Source organism: Annulohypoxylon truncatum (genome assembly GCF_022578515.1).
Source record: "Annulohypoxylon truncatum strain CBS 140777 unplaced genomic scaffold F4807scaffold_49, whole genome shotgun sequence".
NCBI lineage: Eukaryota > Fungi > Ascomycota > Sordariomycetes > Xylariales > Hypoxylaceae > Annulohypoxylon > Annulohypoxylon truncatum.
This window is the reverse complement of record NW_025953835.1, coordinates 75,685-94,313: the sequence shown is the minus strand read 5'-3', so window position 1 is coordinate 94,313 and position 18,629 is coordinate 75,685. Positions and strand designations below refer to the sequence as shown.

The 18,629-nt window shown below is 21.9% G+C and overlaps 3 protein-coding genes across 3 annotated transcripts; 2 read left to right on the top strand and 1 right to left on the bottom strand.

The window, feature by feature from the left end:
* The first annotated feature begins 10,707 nt into the window (after window positions 1-10,707).
* Window positions 10,708-12,488, top strand: F4807DRAFT_445022 (SET domain-containing protein). The gene has a single exon (XM_047999698.1). It carries the CDS (start codon window positions 11,134-11,136, stop codon window positions 11,980-11,982), a length of 849 nt encoding a protein of 282 aa, XP_047849443.1. The 5' UTR covers window positions 10,708-11,133; the 3' UTR covers window positions 11,983-12,488.
* A 2,040-nt stretch (window positions 12,489-14,528) lies between these two features.
* Window positions 14,529-16,267, top strand: F4807DRAFT_445019 (uncharacterized protein). Its single transcript, XM_047999697.1, has one exon. It carries the CDS (start codon window positions 14,882-14,884, stop codon window positions 15,977-15,979), a length of 1,098 nt encoding a protein of 365 aa, XP_047849442.1. The 5' UTR covers window positions 14,529-14,881; the 3' UTR covers window positions 15,980-16,267.
* Window positions 16,268-16,668: 401 nt separating this feature from the next.
* F4807DRAFT_445018 (uncharacterized protein) lies at window positions 16,669-18,172 on the bottom strand. Its single transcript, XM_047999696.1, has 3 exons — window positions 18,016-18,172; window positions 17,639-17,866; window positions 16,669-17,574 (listed from the first exon to the last, which is right to left on the bottom strand). The coding sequence occupies exons 1-3, from the start codon at window positions 18,095-18,097 to the stop codon at window positions 16,961-16,963; spliced, it is 924 nt and encodes a 307-aa protein (XP_047849441.1). The 5' UTR covers window positions 18,098-18,172; the 3' UTR covers window positions 16,669-16,960.
* Between the last annotated feature and the right edge of the window lie 457 nt (window positions 18,173-18,629).

Sequence of the window (18,629 nt, the reverse complement as noted above, 5' to 3'; positions counted from 1 at the left end):
TTATATTATAATATAATTATATTTAATTTTTTTAAAAATAATAAAAAATATTATACTTAAAAATATAATTATATATATTTATAAAGGAAAACTTTCGGTTAGAAAAAATTCGGTTAAAAATTTTAATTATAAAATTATAAATAACTTTATTTTTATTTTTTAAATTAATAAATTTTAATAAATTAATTATTATTTTAAAATGTGAAATAAATATAATTAATTTTTAATATATTAATATTTTCATTTTTATTATATAATTTATAATATAATATATTAATAATAATATTTAAATTATTATGAAAATTAAATAAAAGTCGTAATTATATTATAATGTTACGGTAATTATAAAGTTTTAATAATTATAATTAAAATTATTTCGTTTAACATATAAAACTTTATTTTCATTAATATAAATATAATTAATAAAATCCTACGGTTATTTAAAATAACATTACTTTTATTTTTATTTTTTTTTATTCTTTTTTTAATTATTAAATATTTATAACATGTTATTATATATTAATAAGCCTATAATATTATAATAATAAAATTAACCTTGTTTTTTTATTTATTAATTAATGAATTTAAGTTTTTTTTTATTTATTTTAAAAGTTATTTTTTATTAAAAAAAAAAAACCTTTCTTTTAACGAAATTTTATTAAAGCTTTCCTTAAAGTATTTATTAATAAACTTAAATAATTTATTAATTTCCTTATTATTAAATATAAAAATAAAGTTAAAATAATATTTTTCCATGTTAATATTGCTATAATATTATAAAAATCCATGTAAATAAAAAGTACCGTAATTATTTATTTTAATGGTTTTAAAGTATTAATTAATAAGTTTAAATGTGTTATTTTTAGTTTTAACTTTTATAATTTTTTTAAAAAAGGTAAATACATATATATGAAATTATAAAATTATTAAAACCGGATTTTGGTTTATTTTTTTAATTAATATTTTCTTTTTATTTAATAAATATTGTTTAATTTTTCGTTTAATTTATTAATAATACCGGGAACTTCGAAATTTAAAACTTATTTTAATCCGGATTAATAAAAATAAATCATTCGGATTAATAATAAATTAAATAATTAACGGACCGTTTTATATTATTAAACTTTTTATTTAATCCTGTTATTTTATTTTTATTTCGTTAAATAATAATTATTATTAATTATATATTAAAATTTTTTTTAATAATTTATTTATATATTTATTATTAATATTTTTATAATTTTTTAACTCGTTATTAGTTTTTATAAAATGTTTAACGGAAATGAAATTATAAATCTTTTATAGTTTAATAAAAGATATTTTTTTAACTTAAATTAAATTAATTTTATTATTATTATTTTTAATAATTTAATTAAATATAAAAAAAAAAAAAACTAAGTGAGTTATTATTATAATACCATGTTAATATAACTTAATAACAACCCACTTATTTAAAACATATTAATAATATAACTTTAAATTAAAAAAAAAAAAAGTATTTTACGTTTTTAAACTAAAATTTTTTTTTTTATTTTTTTATAACATTTAACATTAATTATTATTTATAATAAAAAGTTTATTAATATTATACGGAAATATTTTAATAAAAATAAATTTAAAATAATATGGTTTTTTAATATTTAAAAACCGATTTTTTATAACGATTCGAATATATATTTATTTATCCTTAAATTTTTTAATAATAAATATTCCGTTTTCGTCGTTTTTAATATCGTTAAATTATTATTAATGTTCTTCGACTTTAAACACTTATTAAATGAAATGAACTTTTTACGTATTATCGAATTTATTATTAATTAATTAAAAAAATCTTAAAAATATTATTATTAACACGATAAATATTTAAAGTTTAAAAATAAACGATTTATTAAAATTATTATAAAATATATCGCCGGGTTAATTTAAAATAAAAATCCTTTTTATTTAATAAAACGTGTTTAATTAATTTTATTCGTTTATATTATCGTTATAATTTTTAACATCCTTAATATATATTATATTATTATTAAAATTTTATATTAATATACCGCGATTTTTATTAATTATATTATTTAAAATGTTTCTTAAATTATTACTTTCAAATATTAAATCTTATTTCCTTTATTATAAAATATATGTTAACTTTTCCGCCGATTTTTTTTTAAGATTTAATATATATATAAAAGATTTTATTATTTAAGATAATATGAATTTTTCGTCGTTTCTTTATACGTTTTAAAAATTATTATTTAATGGAATCCGGAAATATAAATAATTAAATCTTTATAATTAATATAAAGTATTTTTTATTATAGTTTTTTAAAGTTTTAATTATAATATAAAGTTTTATTTTTTAAATTTTTCCGGATTATATTATATAACATGAATATTTTTAAAAATGTTTTTAATTTTATAAGGAAAAATTTTTATAATAAAATAAATATTATTAATAAAAATAAAAATATATTCGGTGACTTTTTAATATAATAAATTATTAAATTAATTAATTATTAAATTTAAAATAAATTTAATAATAAGTTTAAACGCGGTTTTAATTATAAAAAACCTTTCTTTTAAAAGTTTTAATTATTTAATTATAAATAAAAAAAAAATAAATATATAAAACTTATATTATAATTAAACGATAATTTTATAATATTACTTATTTTTAAATAATATTTTAATAAACCTTATATATTATTATTATTTTTAAACGTTACGAAAAATAATTTATATAATTAAATCGATATATGCGTTTTTTTAAATTTAAGGAAAATAATATTTTTAAACTTTTAAAAAATTATTTAAAAAATGTTTTTTATAATTAAAGTTTTAAGTTTTTATTAACGTATTATATTAAATATATGCGACATTATTTTAAAAATAACTTTTTATTACATTATATTTTATATTAAAAGTTCGAAATATAAAAAACTTTATAACGATTATTAATTAAATGTAAAAAATTTTAATTTTCCGAAATTAATTTTTTTAAATAAAAGTTATTATTTATATTATAAATAATGTTTTTAATAATTTATTTAATTATTTTAATTAAAACATTAAATTTTTTATTTTTTTCATTAAATTCGTAATTATTATTTAATTTTATTATTAATTAAAAATATATTTATATATATTTATAAAATAATATAATAATAACGAATAATAACGAATAAATGGTTTATAATTTAAAATTAATATAATAATAATTTTATTATATTAAAACAAGTTATAAAATAACTTTAATTAAATATTATTATTTAATTTATTATATTTAACCGATGATTAAATTAATAACGTTATAACTTTACGTTAAAAATATACTTTTAACGATTTAAAATTTTTAATTAAAGTATATATTAATTATTTAATTTAATAAACCGGATAAAAAATAAAAATTATATAAAGTGTATAATTTTTTATTTATATTATTTCGAATTAATTATATTAACGGTGTTCCGGCTTATAATCGGTTATTACGGTTAATTAAAATTAAGTTTTTTTAAATAATAACCCTTTTAATTTTTAATTTAATAATTTATGTTTTAAAATTTTAATTTTACGATATTATATTATTACGTTATAATTATAAAAGAAAATATTAAAAACTTTTAATATAATTAATTTAATTAAAGTATATTAAAATAAATAAAACGGTTAATAATATAATAATTACGATGTTTTTTTTTATGTTATATTTTTTAACGGAATTTTTTATACGGAAAAATATATAATAATCGTAAATATTTATCATTTTATATTAATATAAAATCGGTTTTTTGCGGGGATATAATGATATATTTTAAAGCGTAACGGCCGGAAATTAATGTTTGTTACGAAATTAACCGAAATGCGATAAAAGAATTTTATAATTTATAAGGTTTATTAATTATTAATTTAATTTAAAAACGTTTTACATGTATTTACTTATTATATTTATTATTATATATCCGGTACTTTTCTATATTAGTTTTTTAATATGGAATTTATTATTAAAAGAAATTATTTTTATTTATAATTTTTAAATAAAATTTCCACGGTTAATTAATTTTAAATTAAGAAATATAAAAGTTAAACGTGCATTATAAATTACCCGGATTTAATTTAATGTTTTAATATATTATTTATTATAATATAAGTTATTAATTATTATTTATTAATAAAAAATTATAGCACGTTTCGTAACCGATTAAAAAAAAAAAAAATTTATTTCTTTTCGTTATTTATTTTAATAATAACGTATTAAAATATATGATTATATAACTTAATTTAATTATATAATAATATAACTTTCGTTTTATTTTTAGTTTATTATTTTTTATATTTATTATTATTAATTTTATTTTTAATTTTATTATTATATATATATTTATTTATATATATATTAAAATAATAATATTATTACCATTTATTTTAATAACTTTAACCCGTAATAATTATGTATCATGTTTATATTTCGGTTTTAACTTTAACATTTTATTTTTTATAATTATTTTATTTATTAAACGATAAAAAAAACGAAACTAATTTATTAAATATAGGAATTTTATTTTTATATTTTTTATAATTACGTAAATTTTTTTCATTTTCATTTATTTTAATATTGTTTAATATATTTATAACTTTTAACTTATAATTAATTTATATTTATTTTATAATATAAATTATAAATATTAAATAAATAATATTATTTATATATTTAAAAGTTTCGGTTTTTAAGCTTTTAAAATATTAATAAAAAACGATTTTAATATTAAAAATAGTTAATATATATTTTTAATAATATTTTTATTGGTAATTTAATAATATATTAACTATATAAATTTTTAGGGAAAATATTTTATTAATTTTTATTTTATTAAAATATATAATATAAAAATTAAAGATTTAAATTTAATTTTTTTATAAATTAATTAAATTAATTATTCTTTTATAAAATATATTTATGTTTTTTTATAAATATTTTATATTAATTTAAACGTAAATACATTAAAACCGATGTTATATTACGGTTTTTTTATTAAACTTTATTTTTTTTTTAATTATAATAAAGAAAGTTTATTTTTAAATTTTTTAAAAAGAGGTTCGTATGTTTTTTATATGTTTATTTTTTTTAATGATTTAATAATGAGAAAATACGGTTAAGCAATGAATGAAAGGAAAAATAAAATAAAAAAAAATTAATATATTTATTATTTAAATAAAATCATTAATTAATTAAAATAAAAATATATCGTACGTATTAATTATAAAATTAATATTTTTTTATAACGTGTTTTAATATATATTATTATATTAAATGAAAGTATTTATTTAATTATAAAAATATTTATTATTTAATATAACGATATTAATTCTTTTAAAAAAATATTAATTAAAATTAATTTATAAGCTTAAATAATATAATTAATAAAAAAAAAAATGTTAATTTTAATTTAAACCGACGAATATTTATTTATTTTAACGAAATAAAACTTTATTATTACATTTATTATAACGTTAAATGTAATATAAAAATCTAATTTTAACATTTAACTCTTTAATAAATAAAATAATAACTAAATTATTAATAATAAAAAAACGTTAATAAATTTTATAATAATAATAAAACTTAAAAACTTAATTTAAAAATTAAGTAAAATAAGTTCCGTTATAATTATTTATAAGAATTAAAATATTAAAAAATTAATAAAATTATTATTAAATTTAAGCGGTGAACTTAATATTATTAATTATAATAATAACGAAAAAATAAATGATTTTATTAACGATTTAAATAATATGCTTTTATTATTTATTAAAAAATATAAAAAAATTATTAATGTATGGATTTTTTTTTTTATTTATTTAATTAAATTATTTTTACATAAAGTTATATAATAATAAGTTTAAAGGAATAAAATTTAAATTAATTTATTATAAATGTTAATTTTATTAATATAAAGTAAAAAAAGCGTAAATAAGTTAATGTTTTATTTATAAATTAAAATATTTTATAAAATAATAAATATATTATTAAATATTATTAAAGAATTATATAAGCAATGAATATAAAGGGATAATATGTTTAATTAATAAGTTTTATAATAAAGTTATTCGGATATTATTTAATAATTAAATGTGTATTAAATTTTACGTTATAAATAATTAATATATATAAATATATTACGAAATAAATTTAATATATTAATATTTTAAAGTTATTTATTTATTTAAAATATTCTTATATTAAACATATAATTAATTTATATATATTTTAAATTTATTATAAAATATAATATACTTAAATTTTATATTAAAAAAGAAAAAAAAAAAAATATGTTAAAATAATTTAATGGAATTAAGTATTATTATTTTCTTTTATAAAGCTAGGACGGGATTTGTAATATTTTTTAAGAATGGGAATGTTTTATAAAATATATATTATATTATAAAAAGTAACTTTATTTTAATTAATTTAAATTAAAGTTAAATCCATTTTTTTAAAATTAATAATATTTAATATTAATATATTAAAGGAATTAATACCCGGTTAAAAAATGTTTTTATTATTAAAAAAAAGGTTATTATTTATTAAATTATTAAAATTATTATAAGAAAATATCGAATAAGATTATTTTTTTACATAACTTTAAATATTATTATTATTTAAAAAATAACAATATAAATTATAAAAAAGTAAGTTTTTATAATTAAAATATATTAAATAAATGTTATTTTTATTAATAATACCATTATTAATTAAATTATTATTTTCATAAACTTATTTATTATTTTTATTTTGGAAGTTATCCTTAAATAAAAATTATATTATAATTAATTTATTTATAATATGTTACGATTACTTAAATTAATTTAAATTTATTATATAAAGATTAAATTTAATTTTTTTTATTTTTATAATAAGTATAAATGAATCATTAAAAAACGATTAAATAAAATAAATAAAAAAATAATTCCAATGAATTTATGGTATAAGCCGAATTTAATAATTATAATAATAATAAATAATTTTTAAAAATGAATTTAATAATAAAATATTATTAATATGAAAATAATATAAAATTAAGTTATATTTATTATTAAAAAAAAAAATATTAACGATGACGGTTTTAAGTATAATTATAACGATATTTTTATTAAATAATTAATAAATATTAAGTTATATTTATAAAGTATTAAATGTTTAATAAATGGAAGTTCCCTCGCGGGCTTTTACTTAATAATTATATATATAATTAAATTTAAATTATTTATTTTTAAATTAAAAAATTATATAAATATATTCATTCTTTTAATATAAATTAATGAATGTATAAATTTATTAAATCGTATTATTAACGTCGTTTATAAAAGAATCACGTTATATTAATTATAATATTAAAATATTATTATACGGAAAAAACTAATATATAAAGTTCGGAATAAATGAATATTAAATATATTTTAAATATTTATAAAAATAAAAATAATACCTTAAGTTATAAAAAATATTATTATTAAGTGTAATGATAATAAAATATTATTCGATAAAATTTAAATTTATTAATAAAAAAAAATAAATATACGTAAAATATTTTTAATTATAAAGTTTTTAAATAAAAACTTTAATAAAATAACTTTAAAAAACGGATTTTTTACTTTTACTTTTATTTAAAATATTACGTAAAATAAAAGTATAATAAAAATTATTCGGTTTTATTATTTATAATAAATTAATTACTTCCGATTTTTTATAAACATTATTAATTTTTTTATAAAATTTAATTTTTTAATAACCTTTATTATATTTTTAAATATTATTAACGATAATATAATAAATATAATATATAACATTATATTAAACACTATTATTATTAAAATGTTAAAAATTAAAAAACGGATTTAATATAAAGTAATTTAAATGATATATTTGGAAAGATATATTAATAATATTTTAAAAAAAATTATTATTAAATTATAATAATTTAAAAGTAAGGAAAATCTTAATAAGTTTTCTTATAATTTTAATCGTAAATGGCTTTATATTTAACATTAAATTAAAAAATAATAATTAAAGAAAAGAAAAAAGCGTTATTATAAAAAACGGAACTATTATTAAAGTTTTATTAAAAATATTAATATAATTATTATTTATTAATGTTTTATTATTAAAACGGTTAAATATAACGAATAATTTAATTAAAATAAAATAATATATATATATAATATATAAAAATAAATGGAATAATAATAAAATTATAATAAGTTTTAAAAGAAAAAAAAAATAATAATAATATAATAATTAAATAACACATTTTATAACTTAATTATAATTATAATGCGGGAAATTATAACTTTAAAATTATTAATTAATTGAATTTTAAATTATATAATTTAATAATAAAATTATAATAAAAAATAAATAAAATGGTGATCGATTTTAAAGCGGTATATTTTAAAGGAAATAAAAAAAAAATATTAAATAAAATTCGGAATAATTTATATTATATTCGAAATAATTTATATTTTATTTAAAATGATTTACGTTAAAATTATTATTAATAATTAATTAAAAAAATGTATAAATTAAAACATATTACAAAACCTAATTTTAAAATTAAAATAATATTTTTTTTAATATTAAATTTTTTAAACTTTTAATTTATATTAATTATATTATAATTAAATAAATGTATAAATTATTAAATATTACATATTCCGATTATTTCTTAAATATATATTTAATTAAATTTAATTACATTAAGTTATTTTTTAAAATAATTACGTTATTTAAATTTAAAATTATTTTAATATTTAATAATTATAAATGAAAAAAATACTTTATATATATAATTATGGTTTTAATTAATATATTTTTATTTTTAATTAATAATGTTATTACTTTTAAAATTATTAATCCTTATTAATAATATTATTACTTTAAAAAAATTAAAAGCAAGGATAATAATTATAGGATTAAAATTTAATTATTTTTTAAATAATAATTAAAATGAATGAAAAACTAAACTTTTTATTATTATAAAACCTTAATAAAAATATAATTTTATATAATTTAATAAATTAAATTTAAATTATAAAACATAAATGGTATTTAATTATATTTATATTTTATTTTATATTATTTATATTAATAATGTTTTAAATTAAGCTTTTATAAATAACGTAATTATATATTTTTTTTAAAAATTATAAACCGTAACATTAAAAAATCGAATTATTAATCCGGTTTAATTAAATTTAAAGTTATTATATTATTAAAGGTAGCTTTTAATTATTAAGTTATTTATATTAAACAAGTAATAAAAAAATAATAACTTATTTATTTATTTAAATATTTATACAAGTAAAAAAAGTTTTTTAACATTATTACCTCTTAATTATATATTAATAATTATCACTACTTTTAATAATAACTTTAATATAATTACATTAAAATAACGTTAAAACATTTTAACTTATTTAATAATTAATTAATTAAAATTAAATATAAATTATAATTATAATAATTAATTAAAATTAAAATAATTATATTAATATATTATTTTTTTTAAAATATTATTTTATTTAATTATTTATTATTTATATATATTTATTATTTATATAATATTATTATATAAAAACATTATTATTTTTTTTATTATAATAATTTTTTATTATTATAATAATTTTTTATTATTATAATAATTTTTTTTTATTATAATAATTTTTTTTTTTTATAATAATAAATTTTAATAAAATTTATTAATTAAAATTTAATAATTAAATTTAAAATATAAATTTTAAAATCCGTTTTAATTTTATATACGCGTAAATTTATAAATTAATTAATTAAATAATTAAATACGTAATAATTTATAAATTTATATTATTTATAATATATAATAATTTTAAATTTAAATTTTATTTAATATATATATATAAAAAAAATAAAAAAAAATATTTAAATATTATAACATTTTCTTTAATTAAAAAAATATTTTTATTTTTTTTTTTTTTTATTTAAAATTAACTTTATTCTTATAAAATAAAAATTATTATATATTTAAAATTATTTTAATTTAATTATTTTTATAATTAATTATAATATATTTTTTTATATAATAATTATTATTTAATAATATATATTATTAAAATATTTTATTCGCGTTTTAAAAATTTTTTTTTTTAATAAATATTATTTTTTTATATATATAATTAATTAAAAATTTTTATATTATTTTATAATAAATATATATTTAATTATATATTATATTTAATATATTAAAAACATTATTTTTTACATTTATTATTTTAAAAATAATTTAAAATATTAAAGTCATTATATAAAAATGTTTAAAATCCCCCCCCACCCGGGTAGGTAGGCAGCGGCAGGTACCTTTCCGGGTTCCACTCACCCCGGCCGGCTTCCGATTTATAGTGGGCCCGACGGCCGGTCTTGTTTCTAAGCGGACTGAACGGAGTATCCAAGAACCCAAAATATTTTCTCGCTTAATCTACAGAAAACTTCACGACTAAGCTCCAACTCCGAGCTTCATGATTATTGGTGTGGTGTTTACCAGAACTTCCAAGTTGAATGGATGTAGGGTTATCCCGATTAGCTACCTTGCTAGTAAGTTGCTACCCCTGAAAAGTAATGCCTATACCAAGTGATTATGCTATCAATTCCCACAGTGATGCCACTTTATCAGTTATTTGTGCCATGGAGTGATTAATCCTTAATTCTTGTGGTGGATACGGAGGGAATGAATCGAGCTAGGCTACCTATCCTTGGACCTCTATCGAAACCCGGGGTTATCAGGCAGGTTGTCTTAGGAATTAAAGGAACTGTCAAAATAAACCCTTCGAGGTCATATCTGCCTGGATAGAAGGGTGCTTAGATGCCTAAGCATGAACATGAAGTGGCAGATGTCCTCATTCTTCCTAGAGCTACCCATACAAAAGACCAAAGATCTATCATATTCCAATGATACCATGAACATTCCATTTACCATAATCTACTTGATCCATCGCAAACTCTATGACTGTCCTCACAAACTTGGTGAGCTCTTCTGACACGCATGGGCATGAACGGCACAAGTGAGTTATGCGCCTCATGGGAACCATCACTTGTAACTTACCACGCTAGAAATGATTGAAATTCGCCGACTAGAATCCGATGGCGGTGAAGCAGTGTTCGCGGCAGTGGATATCCGCCGAGGCACGCGCTTTGCTGCCGAGCTCCCTCTCGTAATGGTACCACCCGTGTCCGACAACGATGAGATACCTGAGTTTTATAGGGCTATCGACGACCTGCCACAAGAAAAATCAGCAGAGATGGCCCAACTACTCGGTCATCCCGTAGTCACTGAAAGTATCAAGAAGGACCCACAGGTCCGCCACGAAGCTTGGAGCTTCTACAAGGCTAAGAAGTGGAAGAGCAAGGAAGGAACTCACCTTCAGGGAAAGAAGTTAAGAAGAGCGGTTACGAGAATTACCAACCTCTGCGCCGTCTATCTTGCCCATAACGTCCAGCTAGGTCCGAAAGGAAAATACGGCTCGGGCGTTTTCTCCTTGTATAGCCGGATTGGTCACAGCTGCGTGCCCAATGCGTATAATTCATGGAACCCGACGTTGGAGCGGTTGACCATACACGCACTCCATGACCTCAAAGCAGGCGACCAAATTTTTGTAAATTATACCGGTAATGTCTGTCGAACTCGCCAGCAGCGTGCGTTTTCTCTCGCAGCCACATGGGGGATAATTTGCAGCTGCCCGGCTTGCACTGAGCCGGCAATCGATCAACTGCGCCGTCGTATGCTAATCATGGACCAAGCTTTGGCAGCATACACATGCGGCGCGTCTCAAGAGCCGAATTTCAGTGCCATCTATGGCGTCCCTAGAATAGTGACGGCCAAAGAAGCGCTGAAGACGGCAGAGGAGCTTTCACATCTCCTCAAAAGACAGAGGCTATGTGGCATGGAGCTTTGTAAGGCGTAAGTGATGCTCGGGGAACTCTTGAAACTGTACCATACAAGGCGTGGTTAATGAAGGCGATGACAGGTTTCGCGAATGTTCGAAGTACGCCCTCAACGCCGGGCTCACGGCTAAGGCCCTTGGATATGCGCGCAAAGAACTAGACCTTGAGAAACTGTTGATCGGTACTGAAACCACTCATCTTGTAGAGGACCTCAACGGTGCTAAGTATTGGACCGACTACGTACGAAATGAGATAAGTCGTATTCCATCTCATGCAGAGTATTAAGGACATGACAAAAATTTCGGCCATGAGTGGTATTGTGTAGGAACTGCGCTTGGGCTTTGGGACGGGAATGGGTGAAGCCACTCAATTACTTATTTGAGGGCATATGACAGGTTCATCATCGACTTCTGGATAGGTACTTACTAATCTAGATTGTCCCCAACGATTTCTTAATCCATGCATTAGATGGTAGATGGTATGTGCGAGTAGTCAAAGACCCTTTCATCCATCACATTGTCTAAACGCTACGTACAAGCTTAGGGCTTAGATCGCAGGCAGCAGTGTTTATGGGTTATTAATACAATAAAGGTAAGTACTTACTATGTTAAAATATACCTTTATAGGGATGGTAATTATTATTTAATGGATTTATTAACTTATTACGTTTTATATTATAAGTATATATTTTTATATATAAATTTATATAAAGGAATATATATATTTAATAATAAATTAAAAAATTAAATAAATTATTATTTTTTATTATTATTTCGAATATTTTTTATTTTATTATATGTTAATAATAATAATAAAATTAATAAATTTTTAAAAATTATTTATTAAATTATTAAAATAATTTTTTTTAATTAAATAACGTTTAAAATTTATAAATTATATATTAATTTTAATTAATTTTTTATTTATATTTATACGTTTTTTATAAAATTTAAATTAAAATTATTAAATAATTATTTAAAAATATAAATTTTAAATTTATTTAAATATTTATTTATTTTTTTAAAAATATAAAAAAAAATATTATTATATATATATACGGTATAAATAAAAAATAAATTTAAAAATTTTTTAATTAAAAATAAAATAAATTTATAATATTTATTCGAATTAATTTTATTTAAAACTTTAAATTATATAAAATAAAAATTTTTTTTTTCGATTTTAAAAATAAATGTAATAATTTAATTAATTACATGTAATGAAATTTAATTTAAAACGTTTTAAATTAATTATTAAATTATTTAAATTTAAAGAAAAAAAAATTTATAAAAAAATACGTGGCACCGTAAAAATTAAAATAATTTTAAATAAAACGCACGGGTTATTTTTATTAATTATTAAAAGTATAATTTTATAAAAATTAAACCACATTTATAAGTTAAATTACATTAAAAAAATGCGAACCGTTATAATAAATTTAAAATATTTAATTATAATAATTTTATTTTTTAAAAAAATTAAAAATATAAAAATTTTTAAACTTATAAATTATAATTAATTTAAAATAATTAATAATATTTATATATTATATTTTATTATTTTAATAAAAATTTTTTTAATTAAATTTTAAATATAAATTAAATATTTAAAAAAAATTTTATTTATTTAATTTAATATTTTAAGTTTTAAAAAAATAATAAAAGTTTTAAATAATTTTATAATTTTTTATAAAATTTAAAATCTTTAAATATATATTTTATAATTAAATTATTATAATAATTAATTTCGGGGATAATATATTTAAAATTAATTTAAAAAATAAAATAATATTATTTATTAATAAAAAAAATAATAATAAAATTTAAATTTTTAATAATTATATTTACGTTTTATAATAACCGTTATTTTTTTTAAATATAAAAAAATTATTTAAAATAAAATTAATTTAATAAAAAATATAATTAATTATTTCGGAAATTTTATTACACGTAAAATTAAAGAAATATTTTTTTAATATTTAAATTTTATATTTATTATTTCGAAAAAAAATTTTAATTTTTATTCGTTTAATTCGACGTAAATTTTAATATTATTAATATATTTACCGTTTTAATTTTTATTTAAATAATACGCGTAATAAAAAATTTTATTAACGTTATATTAATTATTTAAAAATTTTTATAATAAAAAATATAAAAATAAAATATTAACGAAATATATAAATAAAATTTTTTTTTAAATATTTATTTATTATAAAAATCGGTATTTAATTTATTTTATAAATAAATTTAATATAATTTTATAAAAATAAAAAATATCGTAATATATTAAATTTATAAAATTATATTTTTTTTTATTATTTATAAATTTTATATATTTTTTTATATAAATAAAATAATAATATATATATTTATAATATAAAATATAATAAGTTAATAAATTTATTAAATAATAATTATTATCTTTATAAAAATATAATGTTAATTAACGTATTTTATTAATATTAATGGTTTGTTAAAACTTAAGTACCTTATGTACTTAAGAATAATAAAACCAATCGGCTCACGGTGTTTTCTTGTGCTTTTCTCATTTGTTCGCACTTCGCATTTAAGCTGCGCCACAATCTTAGAGCAGGAAGGATTTCAGCTGAGGCCGATTAATTGATCATTCAACAATATGTATTTACTAATCTTCGCACACGCTTACGATCTAGTAAACTTCATCTTTTATTTATTACAGAAAAAAAGGAGCAACTAACCAGTGTAATCGCTTTGGCAGATTATTTCTTTGACCGAAGTTATTCGTATATACATTCTTCTTCTGGCTGTTTCTTGGCATGTCCTATTGTGTTTTCAGGTCTTTTCTCGAAACTCACCTTTGACATTCCCCGGAAAAGTAGGACGTGGCCGATGCTAGAAAGGATCTATACTTCAAGAACGGGACTATAGCCTCTTGGGTATGGATTCTCAACCATCCATCGTCGCCGACAAGGCAGCTATTTCTAGAAGGCCAGTCCACCGCCCATCGGATGGAGCTGGTCCCAGCAATCCTCCCCCGGTAGTAGAGCTTCCAGCCGATATTCCCGTAGGGCTACCGGGGGGACCTCCGGCTGAGCTGTCGGCTGGTGATCTTGCAGCCAACACCCAGCATCATATGCCACCACCATACTCCAGCCCTGCAGATAATACTGTAGATCCTCAATTACCAAAAGGCCCACAATATTATCCCGGCCTTCCCATCCTAGACTACCGTCAATACCTGCCGCCCATGTTTGAGCTATCGGCAGACACCACAGCTATTACCACCAAAGCCAATTACCTGTCTGAAAACCCGAAAGCTCTGGCCTCATTACTGCGATCCCTGGCTACCGTACCGCCAAAACCCCAAGTACTGATCCAGGGACGGCGTGACCGGAAAACGGATTTCAGTCTCAAACTGAATCTTATGAACTTGCTTGTCTCTAACGGTGCTCATGATCGCCTCGACTACCTCCGGTGCGTCGGCAAGGATGAGATGGCGCTACGCGGAGGAACCGAGCCGGGGCTGAAGCCTCACTTTGGTATAGACAATGGGTTGGAGGCATGGTGCGATCGATATGTTAAGGACTCCGCGTCGATCAAAACCTTCACACTCGAGCGGGTCGTAGCAAACCTCGATACGAACTGGATAGAAGGCCAAGTCCGAAGCCTCGTTGCGTCTACGGACTACAAAGGCCAAGTCATAGTACAGTTTCCCGTTACACACGCCAAAATCATCGTACAAAATCCGGACAAACATAATAAGTTCTTGACAAGCGTCACGTCACTGTTCTCTAGTAAAAGCAAGTACGAGGTCGTCAAGGCTGTGTGGCCGTTCGCTACAGGCAGGAATGGTGAGCCTGGGCGAAGGTGCGTCGTGCAGAGTGAGAAGACGTGGTGGGAGGAATGGCGCGATCCGATCAAGTACGCCATTGCGACAAAACGTAAGGGTTGGGTCACGAATGAGGATAAACTGGAATGTATTATGGAAAGCAAAGGGAAAGGCATTTCTCTAGTGGACTGGGGCCCGGAATTCTAGACGTCAACATTGGGGCCAAATATGAATCGTCTCACCTCTTCCCAAGCAAACAACATGATTGGGTATATTCCTCTTGGTTGATACCATCTCTAAGTAATATAATTTTATTAGTAGTTGCAAGGCAGCATGTCGTCCAGAGCACAAACATTAGAAAGTCAAGACCTACCTCGTAAATACCATACCTATTTTATTTATTATCCCGAATACACAACTCTTGTCACTTTTCTACTAGTCCTATCCTCAAGACGTATCTTACAGCCTTGATACTTCTTTTCCTAAGCACCAAGGGGTGTTGCGAGTTCCAACGGAACGGGTTTTGTTCGGATTTTAAGCACTAGGCCTACAATTTCCCGTTGAACAATGCAGCTTATTATTACAACTCACACGTTTCATCCTAATATAAATATGTATGTGATTCGTGGAATTTGCCATTGTCTGGATGTACGTATTGATGCATTATATGAAAAGGGGGTCACAGTCCTTTTGAGAAAGGTAGTATTGTCAAAGCCATACCGACACGATATTGATTAAAACCAACAAGTAAAAATAGTTGCCACTGTAATCCATGAGTTAGCCCAACTATATCTCATGTCTCCAATTATATGCAAAGCATGTCAATCAAGCGGTGAGCTCAAGTTAAGCTGTTAAAAGCCAGTTATTTGGCTGTTATCTGGACGCATGGTACTAGTTATCACGATAACCTTTTCTTACAACATATTGTATGGGCTAAGACGTGATACGCAACGATGGCTGCGAGAGTTTGGGTACAGATCAGACTGTAGATAAAAGACCAAGTATTTGAGTCCTGTACTAACACAATATGTGTCGATCCATGAAATTATTGACGAGGTGTAATGGATAATAGTAATGCAAAGCCACTCCAGAGGTATCATTTCTAATTAAACTTAGGTATTTCCCTCCCAACATCTTAGCGCCGTTAAACGTATCAAGTAACCCCTTCGATAACTCCCGTAGTTCGTCTCATAACATCTCATGTACTCGTCCCGAATCCGGAGCTACGGCTCTTGTAACGCTTGACGGAGGGAGCTCTGATACCCTCTGTGAGTGTGAACTAAGTTCTGACGGCTGGTAGGATGGCTTGAATACTCCCAAATCTTGACTTGGAGACATGGCGCTGTACTCTGGGTGGTTTGGCCAATCTGCAATTTGCTGGATGGCTTCTGGCTGACCCTTATCTCTTCCACTTCGATATTTCCAAAATGCAAATGCCGCAGCAATCAATATGAGAGCTCCCCCTATGCCGCCTCCAATGCCACCTCCGATCGCCGCTGCATTTGATGACCCGTTGGTAGATGGCGTGCTAGCCTGGGAAGGAGAAGATTCGGTGGATGGCGTTGAAGATGTCATTGGGGCTGTAGCCATAGATGATGCAGACATCGTAGTAGTACTAGATATAGTACTAGATGTAGTAGATGCATTGATAAGATTGATGTAGTGGGAAAAGAACACTGGTGAGCTACCTGGTTCTGAGCAATTCCACACTCCCAAGTAAGCCTGGGTGCCATTGTTGAGGTCAATATCACCTATAGAGCCATCCCAATAGAGGAAGTTCCTTGAACTACCGTCGAAACAGCCTTCGATTGCGAGTCAGTAGCTACACATGAGAAAATCTCGTTCATTGAGAATGGAAAACCGAACCAGTAAGTGGATGTGTTAGGACTGAATCTGGGTTCCCTTCTTGGCAAAGTATGATTTCCATGGTGGTCATATTTGAGACCCATTTGAATGGCTGGGCTTGAGCTTGCCCGACAGTGAAGTTCTCATTCGACTCGAAGACGGAGGGATCATTGCTATACTGAGGTCCGGCAGCTTTAGGATAAATGAAATAATTGTTCGGATCTTTAGGTCTATTGTCTTGTGCAATAACTAGCCAGGGAATTAGAAATATGTACAAAAGAGTAGACATTACGGCAAAGGTGAACGAGTGGCAAAATGCCTATGTCTTGGAAACGAAGGGATGACGAGGAGAGATCAACGTGGAGGTCACATCCACGTAGAGAACGGGAGAAACTTACAAATTATCGGATGATATACCAAAATCACACAGGATGTTATCAATTGTCGAATCACAACTTTTCTTGTTAGTATTCCTAGCATAGAAAACGTCTAAGAAGTCGAAGCGATATTGTAGTGTCCATTCTGGAACTGCGCATGGTACGTAGCAGCATGGGCTTAGGCTGCTGGGCCACTCACAAAACATTTTGGCGTAGAGCTGAACCAACGGCGCATATTTAAGGAAAAGATTGGCGGTTCTCGCTAAAAGTTCACGGATTCCGCAAAGTCCTACCCATACTTTAAGCGCCGAGGCTCCAACTTGACCAATATCTCAATGTTATGGATAGCCGTGAGAAGCTTAAGTGACCATACTTCAACGAGCCTCAATTATTCTATGTGTTGAGCTGCTTATAGCCGTGCCGGATGCTTGAATATTCGCGATTGATGAGATACAGAAACTCTGGCATGTAACTCATGTACCCCATACTAATTTGACTGTATATTGCGTTGGTAGCAGTATGACAGCACACAATTATGTGTTAGGAATATTCTGTCAACCGGTGAGTGCGATCAGTGCAGCCGGGACAGGCTGTGAGCGGCGTAGGTTACATTTCTCATGTACCAACGGTTTAAT